This window comes from Linepithema humile, chromosome 1 (assembly GCF_040581485.1).
Source record: "Linepithema humile isolate Giens D197 chromosome 1, Lhum_UNIL_v1.0, whole genome shotgun sequence".
Lineage (NCBI taxonomy): Eukaryota > Metazoa > Arthropoda > Insecta > Hymenoptera > Formicidae > Linepithema > Linepithema humile.
The window spans coordinates 10,678,682-10,691,052 of NC_090128.1; the positions used below are offsets into that span (position 1 = coordinate 10,678,682).

Consider the following 12,371-nt stretch of genomic DNA (forward strand, 5'->3'; position numbering starts at 1 on the left):
ACGTGAAAGAAAATACGCGAAGCGAAACACTTACATGCAAAACTGTGTAAAAGCACTACACGAGACTCGCGACTGACGTAACGACGTTCAAGGGACCAGCAAATTCATGCCGCTGTATTACACGGCGAAACTCCTCGCGAGGAGTTACACTGCGAGCGATGAGGACGAAGCGAAATTTAAAAGTTTTAATGAAGTGCACCCGGGACAACATACGCGGGCATAAGCGCTCCAAGAGCGTCGGATCATTTTTTTTCATACTCGACGCAATGAATGTAAATTTATGAAAACATTACAGACAGAAACTCCGGATATTATCGACGATAATCTCTTCCTCTTATCTCAAGTTCGGACAACCGCATCGCATGATTAATAAGCCAACATAAAATTAATAAAAAATTAAATTGTTAAAAATTATTATAAATACGATTTATATTGGAAAAAGAGGTAAAAATTTAAATACGAATATTCTACAAGAAACTTAATCTATATAAACATTGCTTCATAGCATCTAATTAGAGAATGTGTTAATGAGACCAGCAAAAGAATGTGCCGTGAATGAAAAGACTCGCGAATTTTCTTTTCGAACAATTCGAAAATTCGCGGCGTGCGGAGTGTCGCGAGGACGATATCGAAAGTGAATCAATACAATAATCATCTTAATCGGGCGCATTAATTACGGCCGACGAATCCAATTAAAGCCGGTGGCGCCGCGCACGCTACCGCAAAGACACAGCGACACCCGTCCTCCGCCATTTCGCGGTCCAGCGTGGATTGCGGGACAGGGTGTGGGCCGGTGAAAGAGGGCGAACGGCCCTCACTCCCCTTCCCTCCCTGGGGAAAGGGTGGCGCAGCTCTCATGACTCTCTCGCGGTGGCATGGAGAGCTTAAAAATATGATTTTAATACCACTGCTCCGGGGGTCGCCGTATATCACGCTTTTGTCCGCCTACTATTGTCTCTACGCCGGACCCATACCCTCTCAAAACCGCCCTCTTCCACATCCACGTCCAACCCAACCCCCTTTTGGACAACCCGGCACCCTCGCACCACTCGTCCTCTCTCCCTCCCCCTCCCGCCTTCGGCCTCAACCGCATGTCACACGAGGGGTACCCGACTGCGACCACCAAAACGCTCATAACTGAAAATCCTCAGGCTACGATTGCCGTCGCTGTTCCAGATTCCGAACATCCAATAATCTTAAATCGTGGCTAATAAATCTGCAAATGTTGTCCGTGAAAAATGGGTGAAAAAGCAAATGGCGAAAGATATCGAATTATTAAAAGTTTCTCCGACATCCCGTTTTCGTAACAGAGGACTGTACAGTCGACCCCCCCCCCCCCCCCCGTCCACACATTCGCGATTCCGCTGTTGATGTCATCGGAGCCATTTGTTAACAAATTATGAGACGTCAGATAATACCGCGTAATAATATAAATGTGGTCGGAGCGTAAAAAGGTAGCCACGGCGGTTTGGTTTTTACTGCCAGAAGGAATTTAGAGATCCGCGAACGTAATTTTTATTCGTTTTCAAGAGAGCTTAACGAGCGGCGCCACGGCAAAAAGATTCTATAGGTTCTCCACACGTTCGACTCCGGTTTTACCGAATCTTTTATCGTGTAATACTGCGGGTTTACTGCCGGCGTTTCGTATGTACCGCCGAGAGCGAGACATATTCGCAGTCCGATCTGATAATAAAAACGTTTCGACCTGAATTTGTATTATACCGTTTTGTTGCACATTTAAAGACTTTCTACTAATCGCGAAACGTTTTTACTCGAGTCGTCAGTAAATTGGCCATTATACTTTCTTTTATAAGAAAGATTCTAGAAAAGTAGTTTCTAAACATTAACGAAACTGCTGTTTAAACAGCATTAATCTGATGAACTGTATTTTAATAATAATCTTCGAACGCGAAACCACTGACGCGCACAACGCTTCATGGCAGGTTCTTCCTGAGCCATTCGATAGACCATCCGAGCGTATCTTCACCATTAAAGCCATTTCACACGCACACGGTGCAACCAATCGCCCGCGAATTCGGATCAAGCCCGTAGGCGATATCGTTAAACGATTCGGTAACGTAGAGAATCTCTCCCAAAACATATATAAATTTATAACTAATATTTTAGTATTAGTTCTCGAAAGTTTCCTTCCAATTTTATGGATTATTACTTGTTTTAATCCTTCATGATTTAAATAATCCATAAAATTGAAAGAAACTTTCGAGAATTATTAATGTAGGACTGAAATATTAGCTATAGATTTATATATGTATTTTTAAACATTCGTTGAACGTTTCAATCTATCAAATTTAAATTATTATTCTACATTATAGTTGCCTACTACACTTCATCTATTAAACGTTATTTTGTTAATCATTATTTTAACGCTTATTTTACCGCCGTCTATCTTATTTAGCATGTTTTTGTGTCGTTTTTCTTTCGAATTAAATGCACATCAGATGGTCTTTTGGTAATTTAATTTGTCAGTAAACTGTGAAAAATTGAGCACATATTTTAAATGAAATATAATATGAAAAAACAACAGAGAGATACATTTACGGAGAGGGAAGATACAGCCAAACGGATAACGGCTGAAGACATACGCACGCCCTATATTAACTCGTATAAAATGGTCCCCGCGGTGCAATCAATTATTGTCAATCCGTGTATAAGATTAGATAAGACAAGGGGACAAAACGGGCAGATCCACCAGGATTACAGAACGCGGTGTAAGGAGGATATTATTTATATCGCGGTTATTTTTCTCATTATTGACTACGTATATTTCACTCGCATTTAATAAAAACTCGCATAAAAATAAAATGTAATCTCTTAATTTACATTCGATCGATGCATTGATTTAACTTATTGTTAGCCTTTAATCCGAATATTATAAAATTATACTTTAAATTGTCAAATACGTGAAATTTACTTAAATTATTCAAATAATACGGCAGTTCATAAAAAGCACTGCTGGATATTTTTATTTGAGATAATCCTCTTCGCGAGCTCTATGAGGATACAAGCACATATTATGTAAGATGCAATAACGGGGTTTCGAAACGAGGATAAAACGCGATAGAGATAGCTCTCCAGGGAACGGTCAGTAGTTCCGGCAATCTCGGTCACTAGTTGGTCCCTGGAGTGAACCTAAGTATCCCCGAATTATACATTGAAGCCATTCGCCTTGTAGCATCTCCCTGCCTTTCTATTGCAGCCTTCAGATCGCAGCATGAAAGGAGAACGTCATGCACAGAGCATCGTAAATGCTTTAACATTCATTAAAATTGGCCACTTTGTAAACTTAGCGCATCATAAATAATAACATATAACGGTAACTAATAGCTAACATTTAATACATGTGTAGTACTTTGCTAAAAAAATAAGTAAAGCTTTTGTTTCTTTATGTCTTGGAAGGAAAAATATTGCGGAACAATATTTATTTCTATAAGAATCGTAAGAATACAGATTATTTAAACGTATTATTTAATTTCTCATTTGATAAAAAAAGAATTGTTAATCTAACAATCAAACGAATATCAGCTACTTTCGACACACGAAAGAGAAAACGTGCGCGATGTAAAAACTTGGTAATATAGTGCATTCAGCGTATAACAGTATGTTCGTTTTAATTGCGAAAAAAAGTAATCCCAACTTTCTACGCGCTTTGGCAGTAAACTTTTTAAAACAAAGTAAACGCAATGTCTCTTTAATTAAAAAAAATTGTAATTTTTATCGCGTTTTGCGGCGGGAAGAAAAGTATCGCGGTATGCCGGCGCACTATTTAATTTTACGTTATGACATCACGATTGCGGAGCGCTTAATCCTCGCGAGAAACGAAACCAGAAGCCAATAACTTACCTCCCTTCGCCTTTATCTCTTTCCGAGATCATAACTCGCGCGCACCGTGCTTAGAATCACTTAATGGGACGAATATAATTCTTTAAAATTACTCGCGGTTTCTCGCGCTGGATCTGCTCCGTATCTTTTTCCCCTCTCCTCCGCGGCAATCCGACTCGATCGAATATATCGAGCTTGAATATCCGATCGAGCGTGCCGCGGGGATGAGGGTTGTAAAAAATACCGGCAATCTTTACCGCTTTCTGCGGGCATAAACGCGTGGATACCGCAAATCCGACGAAATCTTGCCCGGACGAACGTGTTACGGCGGGCGACGGACGGGGGGGGGGGTGGAGGGTGTAATCACCGGGGTGTAATACGTGCGTGCAAACCGACCCCTGCTCACGCCTCGATACGCGCGGTGATAGGCGTTTCGTAGGTAGTCGCACGGCTGGCTCGAAAAGGGAGGTTCCAGCAGTGCCGTGGACTATAATTCTGCATTATCGGTGAGTTCACGGGCCAACGCATCTCCGCCTGGGAAAAGGGGTGTGGGAACGCCGCCGCGCCGTTCTCCACTGAACCCTTTCCGCCACCCTCGACAGCTGCGTGCAAGCAGTGTGCTCTCGGCTTTAGTCCTTGATCTAAACAATAGATACTTTTGCGCAATTAACGCTTCATTAATCGTCTCTCGTAGACCTGCGATGTCGGAGAGACTGTTCTCCGCGCTGACATTTAATGCATCATTCTGGTATTGATTGATACACAAATGTTTTGATAATGGATCTTTCGTCGTTACAGTGTGCATAGAATCTTGCTTCCGATAAGCCTGCTTATCCACTTTTTGCTAATTTTTTTCTCTTTCACTGCCGGGAAAAAAATTAATTTAAGTTTCAGAATAACAAAAGTAATGAAATTATAAGTTTCAGTATCAAACTTAAAGCGCTTATAAAATCAAACTGCAAAATTTTCTTATCCGATAGAAATTGTGCGTCAAATATCCGTGACACTTGGCCACCAATTTCTCGAATCCCTTCCAATATTCCGAGCGCGGAATTGATAATTAAATAACACACGTACCCAATCGCGATCTCTTCATACTTGCGAATCGCCCGATCGAGGAATCGCGATTCGTTCCGAGCGGTCGTCGGCCGCAAATCAGCAATTTCTTGATATCGCTGATTCTCCCTAAGTAGAAAAACGCATCGGGCGAAGAATGACGCAGCGACCGCTGGACGGCGGCGCGGCACCCCGGTTAGGAATGATTTAAGGGTTGTTATCGGCGAGAGCGGAGCTGCGGGTCGGGCCGTCCACGTCAGCGGGAACGTTCGTATCAATTCGAGCCATCCCCCCCCGAACCGGCCTTAACTTCACCCTCCCCGGGTCGCGCGTTCCTCTCGCATCCCGTCCCGCCCGTCGCCGCCGCCGCCGCCGCCAAGGACCGGGGACGGGCATTAACCGGGCGTAGTAGCCGGACCGAGAGATTGTCCATACCACTGCCTCCTCGTCGGCTTGTACCGTGGATCTATTAGATCGGCACGGAGGCTGCAGAGCGCTGCGCGTTTAGCACGGTCGATGTATCGTCTATCTGGTTAGGTTCACGCGCGAGTGCCTCGAGGGGCAATGGCGGGTGATGAATTGGTGATTAAGATGAGCCGGTCGCGCGATCGGTACCGTGCGCTCTCCCGAACGACCCGGAAGTGATTCCGATCGATCGCGTGCTTTCGACGTGAGTTCGCCCGCGCGCGGCCGCTCGCCATGTTCTCTTACAGCGAATTAATACGAACGCGTGACTCGCGAGCGACGAGAAATAATTATTCAATAAGTGGGAAAAAGTGGGAGAAAGAAAGAGAATCGTTGAGAGATTCGCAAACAAATTAATGTGAAATTACAACTGCACGGTGCGTGCTTTTCCATTATCTACACGTATGTAAATTTACAGCTTGTAAGTGGAATTAATTTCTGGTATTGTGCAATGAAGCAGATTGCACAAGTAATTTTTTATAAAATAACCGTGAATTATAAAAGTTGGAATTTTACACTAACTTCTTTAGAGTGCGGCGCTAAGCCTCGGGCTGCACATTGGAGATTGAACATTGCGAATTGGAGATTGGAATTCGATCAATCGATACGAGAAGTAAATTGCTACGGAATCGAGTCGGTCATTCGGAAATAAATCAATACAGAAATTTCGAATAATTAATTACATAATCTCAATCTTGCTCGTACCTTGTTCTGATGATTGAGTTCCGCATCGCAATTTTTAATCTCCAACGCGTCTAGCACCGGCCGTCGTTCACACGCGTCGTTCAGCAACTGAGCCTGAAACATTCGCTGCGACATATCTCACGGTTGAGGTAATCCGCGGGTAAACTTGTGTGATGCAAATCTTTGTAAATAATTACCCACATCGGTTTCATCCTCCGGTTGCGTGGGAGACCCCGCTTTACGCTCCGCGTGTCGCGAGCGCTTCCGCGCGACCATTACAAAGCAAATGAACGTCGTTACCATCGCAACGATCCGCTTCCGCGGCTGCAACAGCGGATATCCGCCGCGGCGTATGAAATTCATACGCGCGAGGTTTCTGCGCGCGGTCGTTATCGTCGGACAGCGATCGCCGAAGTGAGAACCGGAGGGTCGCGGTCTTTCGTATCCGGAACAAACTTTCGCGAGCTCAAACTGTCGAAAATTGAAACGACCGGCGGACCCTAAGATTGGACCCGTAGCTCGCCCGTTGCGCGCGTACGCGTTGTATTGCGAAACCGTATGACGGTATCACGTGTAGCGGCGCGACGCTAATATTCGCCCACGACGCGACCAAACTTTACTCAACCGCCCGGACAGCAACTGCCGGCATGCAAACGAGACTCCGAAGCGCTTCGGATAGTTGGGGGGCTCACTAATACCGCGCCGGGAGATCGAGAACACGCGGAAGGGTCGCGCCGATACGCTGCCTCGCTTTTACACGGATAATTTTGCGTGCAAAATTTTATGCGGCAAACTAGTTGAGCCACAAAGCGGCGAATGCTACGTTGGAATGGGTTAATTTAAAACCATGTTCCGGGATTAAATATGCTCTATGCGACAAACAATACAAATAGTGCGAGCGCACTTGTCGATTCGCCGCCTCGAAAATTCTGCCGTTGACATAATCGCGAGGCGCCGGAGATTCGCGCTCTTCTTTCACTGGGCAAAATAACGAAACCGTAAAACGACAACAATTGAAACATTACTCTCCCTTTTATCCCGCGACGACAATCTCGCAGGTCTTTGTCAACGCGATACGAGCCCGGAGCTAATTTGCACGCCGGGGTGGGCGCGGAGTTATAAAGAGGCGGGCAAGAGAAATTGGGTGAAGCGAGGAAAATTACTATAATCACCCCCGTGACAAGGTAACAATTAGTGACGCATCGCGATGTCTTTAAGGGTCGAAGTAAGGATGAACGTGGAAAAGTACGTGGCGTGAAATTCGAGGACTAACAGCTTTGCTCGCTCAAGGATTAAACGCGAGCTCGAGAATCGGCTGATCAAAAATGCTTCACAGCAATCGTTAACATAAAAAATGTGCGTTATTTTTATTCTCACTCGCAAATTTATTTGTGTGTTTTTTTTAACTTTCTCAATATTTTACCGGAGAGAAACTCGTAATTATTACAGAATTTAATAATTCCTCGTTCGAGGGAAGAAAATATTCTTTTTGTCAGAGAAGAGAAAAAGAATTTATCCGGGCAATGAATCTGCCGAACGACCGCGGTCGCAGACGCAAGAAGAATTTTCCGAATGTTGTAATATCCGACGTCGCGCACATCCGCGAGAGCCGCTATTGAATTTATTATTATGCATTTATGTAGATTGAAATTAATATTAGGACTCCGCGGTAGAGAGAGAGAGAGAGAGAGAGAGAGAGAGAGAGAGGAGGAGGGAGAACGCGGGAGAATCCGCGCGCTCGGCAGCAACCAGCCACGATTCCGAACGGTGATTCCATGGAAATCTCGCGATTGAATTCGAGGTCATGATTAGTTTCTCAGCTTACTTTTCTCTGCGCCTTCTCTTTCTCTCGCGCCGCTGCAGATATTCTGAAAGTTTCAAACTTGAACACTTTCTTATCGTTCCTGATTGATCTACGTTTGGTTAACAAAGTAATGTTTTTCGCCAATTACTCCCTCACTCGCCCGCTGAGCTTTCCATTACATTTATTACATTAATCTAAAAATCGCCATTTAAATTCCAGATAACGCCGCAAAAGTGCCTTTAATAACGCTTTATTAAGCGGAGACAGTGAAATCAGCATTTGCAATTCGTTTTCAACTTATTACTCGCAGACACTCGCCGTTATTTTAGAAATTTCGCGCTAATCGCGACGGTGAGGTGTGCTTTTACCGAACTCGAGCGGCCATAATTTACCGCACTCGCCGTAACTCACGGCGCGATTGCTACCGATACGCGCGCGAACTCGAATAATGTAATAATACCCGTATCCCATTGCATCGTATAAACTTCGATCCTTATGGGGCCGCGAATTCTTCATATATTTCCGCGAGCGCGCAACACGTGCGGGGTAGACGATATCCCGGCATCGAAAATAGATATATCGAAACGTCGTGGCGCAATCGTACGTGCCGCCGTCGATTGTACGTGTACCACGTTCGGCGAGTAACTGTGCTCCGGATGGGAACAACAGGTACGAAACATTCAAGACGGTAAAATGAGATAATAAAATAAATAGCGCGCAACCGTCACCATTACCCGATGCACTTACATTATGCGGAGTGAGTCACACGAGTCACATATCTCGTATGCAATAAAAATAAAGGGAGAGTTTAAAATGCAATACCGATTTAACAAATGTCCAATTTGCCGCGCTATTTATTTTCCCCGCGGATGCAATTTATATACGCAGTTAAATTAATACATCAGTAATAAAAATAGGAAAGGAAAAGATAAATTGCCGCGAGTCTGCCAAATCGACGAGAAAAATCGACAAACCATTTCACGCAAATGTCGCTAGCAAAAGAGTATCGAAGAAAGAGAGAAAATGTATTGAAAGATCAATTTTATTGAGATTTACCGCAAAATGTGGGCCAGCGTTGTCCGCCTAGCGAAGTCTGACCGGATAATAAAATCGTGAAAGAACGTTGTGTAAAACGTAGAAATGTCATGTATTGTATTCTTTTTTTGCGACAATATCAATCATCCTCTCGCTTTTTTCCTGTACGCTTAGTCGAAATATCACTACTATTGTCCGCATATCTTCTGAAAATATGTAGAAGAGTTAATTAATAAAATTATCGTTCTGTAAATAAAAAGATTATATCCCAATTCGCGTAAAAAACTGGAAATTGCGTGGAAGAATTTTAAAAGATACTCACACTTCTCATTTTCTTCATTCTCATCAGCGCCATAAAAATCGGCCGTAGTTTTCGTAAAGCTTTTCAAGCTCGCGCGTTTTCGCTCGTGACTTTTGACCGCTCGCTTTAAACCCATTTAATCCCATTTGATGAGTTCGCGCACTCGTAGATACATTTACCGGAGGAAACGTTACGTGTTGCCAAAACTCGTTCGGCGGCGGTGTTATTCTAGTGCGATTTTTCTTATAATTAATTTTATTATCGTTCTGCGCCGCGCGCTCCGTATGTTTCGCTTTATTTTTCAACGTCTCGTAAACTTTGCTGCGCTTGCGATTCTGATTCTTCCGCACGATATCCTTGAAAGGCTGCTTCAAACAATTATCAATTGCAATTATCTTGGACGAAGCTTTTTTTACGTCAAATGCGCCACTGGAAAAAGGCGCCGTAATAGTCACATTAAGATCTGTCGATGACGTGACATTCTCATGTGTCACGTTGAACGGCACAATAGTAGTTGTTTCATTCGAAGAATTTCTTGCTACCACGATTTCTGCTATAGAACTCAATTTTATTTCCATATTGTCATTCTTGTCAGTCAGTGTCGAATATGTATATGAATTCACGTCATAATTTGAAGTCTCGGTTGTCCGGAGATAATCGATATTGGAGCTGTATAGTTTATTTTTATCGTCTGTATTCGACACAGTCACCAACGTTTCTCTCGAAGGTTTTCTGAAATCAATTTATTAATTTCAGACAGTGATAAATAAATGATTCTTTAGCATAAAAATTAAGGCGGTGCATGAATTACCGCAACTTTTTTAGTAATTCAAAAATTTAATATTATAATTTCGGTTAAACAAGTATGTATACTAAAACGGAACACGATGTAAATGGAATATCTTACATTTCGTTAGAACAGTAAAACTTGCGTAGATCCGGACCGGTCGTAAACGGTAGCGATTCGATAAATTCATCATCCGAGACTTCTCTCGTTTCTCTCTCTCTCTCTCTTTCTCTCTGTTTAAATCCTAACTTAAATAGACGCGAAACGTGTACTGGACTAAGTTCGAGCGAGTTTGATTACAAGAGAACGTGTCTCCAACTGCACTTACCTTCGGCAAATAAGCTACTGCTGAATTGTTAAAGCTCATTTTCAAAGAATCTCGCGATTCGAACACTTAGAGTTTTCGCGAAACTTTCGTCACGCTTTGGGAATCAAATATTTAGATAACGTATATTATTTTAATATATATCACTGCAATGTATGTATATATATGATCGCTCGAAACAAGAGAATAATTATTGGAAATATGCTATAATAAAATCTCATAAATCTAAGCTATCAACAACCATGCCATCGCAAACAGAATATGCCTCGGAATCAAAATCTGGATCAGAATTTATTCTCCTCGCTACCGTAAAATTTACATCCAATTACAAATATAATATTATTTTATTCTTTATTTAATATCGAGCGGTCTTTTAATTTAACGCAATTGAAATTTTATGTACAGTTATACATGATAACATCTACATTGAAAATTTTAAATGCACAAATTAATTTTAGTTAAAATGAGAAATACAAGCGTTGAATATGACAGTGTTATAATGTATAACTATGCACTTACTGTTATTAAAATCTATCACATTATCACATTGTCAATAAAAATTATGCTTTATTGATTATTCTCGCTTAACTTACTTTGGAATTGCCGTGTCAGAGCTTATCACGTCGTCGAAACGTTCTTCCATCTGGAAATAAGCAACTATCAGAATTCGCATTAGCCGGATGAGTTTAGACTTGATAATCGACCCGTCAGGCTGAGCTTCTTGAAGCAGCAGGAGTCTGGACCAGTCTGATTTCAGCGCGCCGAAAGGCAAAGCGGAAATCGGACATTTAAATCCGGCAGTCATCATCTTCACGGTAGGCACATCCGTGAGATTTAACTTTGACAAATGATTCTCAATCTCGTCGACATCGAACTCGACCAGCTCCAGACAGTTATCTGAAAAGCTACTAACGCATCTCACTGTAAAAAAAAATAAATAAATTGAAAAATCTATCCCAAATCGTCCAATTCGCTTTTTTTTTTTTTTTAATAAAATAAAAAACAAATGTTAAAAAATTGAGGAAATTTCTCAATAAACTCCTAAGCATATAGTCTACATTTTTAAAAATACAAAACCAAGATAAAAATAAATCTTCAATTGTATTTCATAGTTTCATTCGAAAATACCAACATTAACTGATCAGTATTTAAACTCTGACGATATTTTTCTACGCAATTTGTAATTCACATTTTGATGCAAATATATTTTTTTCGACTTATTGAATTGATTAAAATTTGATATATTACATTGTTTTTTTCATTCACATAAAACAATGCTTCATATTTACCGTTCAAAATAATCGTCGTGCAAAAGAGGAGAGGAACATATAATAGCGTGTACAATGGCACTTCTCGCGGCATGGTTTTCGCGCGGACTGATCGCACGAGCCACGGCGCATACTTCGTTCCGTTAAGATCAACACTTTTTCAAACATGCAGATATGTTAGTAACTCGTTTGCACATTCGATGCTCGTGAAATATAAGGCAATTCGCCTCTTGTAAAGTGAGAGCCGCACTTGATCCCACGCGCGAGATTAGCGCGATAACGTCCGTGCGAGAATGCGCGAAAGCACTTCCGACACTACAATGCAATACATCAGCTAATTTGGCATCCGGAAAGTTCCTTTATCAAAATAGATATATTAAGTCACGCGCGGTTGTTTATTTCGAGCGGTTATTTATTTCATAATAAATGCATCTACTTTTTACTTGAACTAACAATAAGACAAGGATTAATTCGCAGATTAATTTTTCAATAATCTCCATCCTTACTGTACATCTCGCATATTTTTATCGCAAATACTTTAGCATGCGCAAATATGCCTGGAACGAAAAGCATGTTAAAATAAACTCTGCTTGATATTAAATGAAGAATAATCTCGTTATATTCGCAACTTGATGCGCGAACAAAGCAGAATTTTCAATCGCTTCAGCATTATTGATGCTTCTGTCTCTCTCTCTTTTGCTCAGATCTTCATGAAAAAATTTCATCGCCGAAAAAAAACCAGGAAAACGTGCATTTAAATTTTTATAAATTAATTATGTATGTGGACAATATTAAAGGAATAATGA

At 41.7% G+C, this 12,371-nt stretch overlaps 1 protein-coding gene across 2 annotated transcripts; it reads right to left on the bottom strand.

Moving 5' to 3' along the window:
- Nucleotides 1–8,875: 8,875 nt before the first annotated feature.
- On the bottom strand, nucleotides 8,876–12,246 carry LOC105677211 (uncharacterized). 2 transcript variants are annotated; one of them, XM_012375655.2, is made up of 4 exons: nucleotides 11,587–12,246; nucleotides 10,891–11,218; nucleotides 9,207–9,917; nucleotides 8,876–9,087 (listed from the first exon to the last, which is right to left on the bottom strand). In XM_012375655.2, the coding sequence occupies exons 1-3, from the start codon at nucleotides 11,657–11,659 to the stop codon at nucleotides 9,230–9,232; spliced, it is 1,089 nt and encodes a 362-aa protein (XP_012231078.1). In that variant the 5' UTR covers nucleotides 11,660–12,246; the 3' UTR covers nucleotides 8,876–9,087; nucleotides 9,207–9,229. The 2 variants fall into 2 exon arrangements, with proteins under 2 accessions (XP_012231078.1, XP_012231077.1); XM_012375654.2 differs by having other exon boundaries at nucleotides 8,876–9,090.
- Nucleotides 12,247–12,371: the final 125 nt, after the last annotated feature.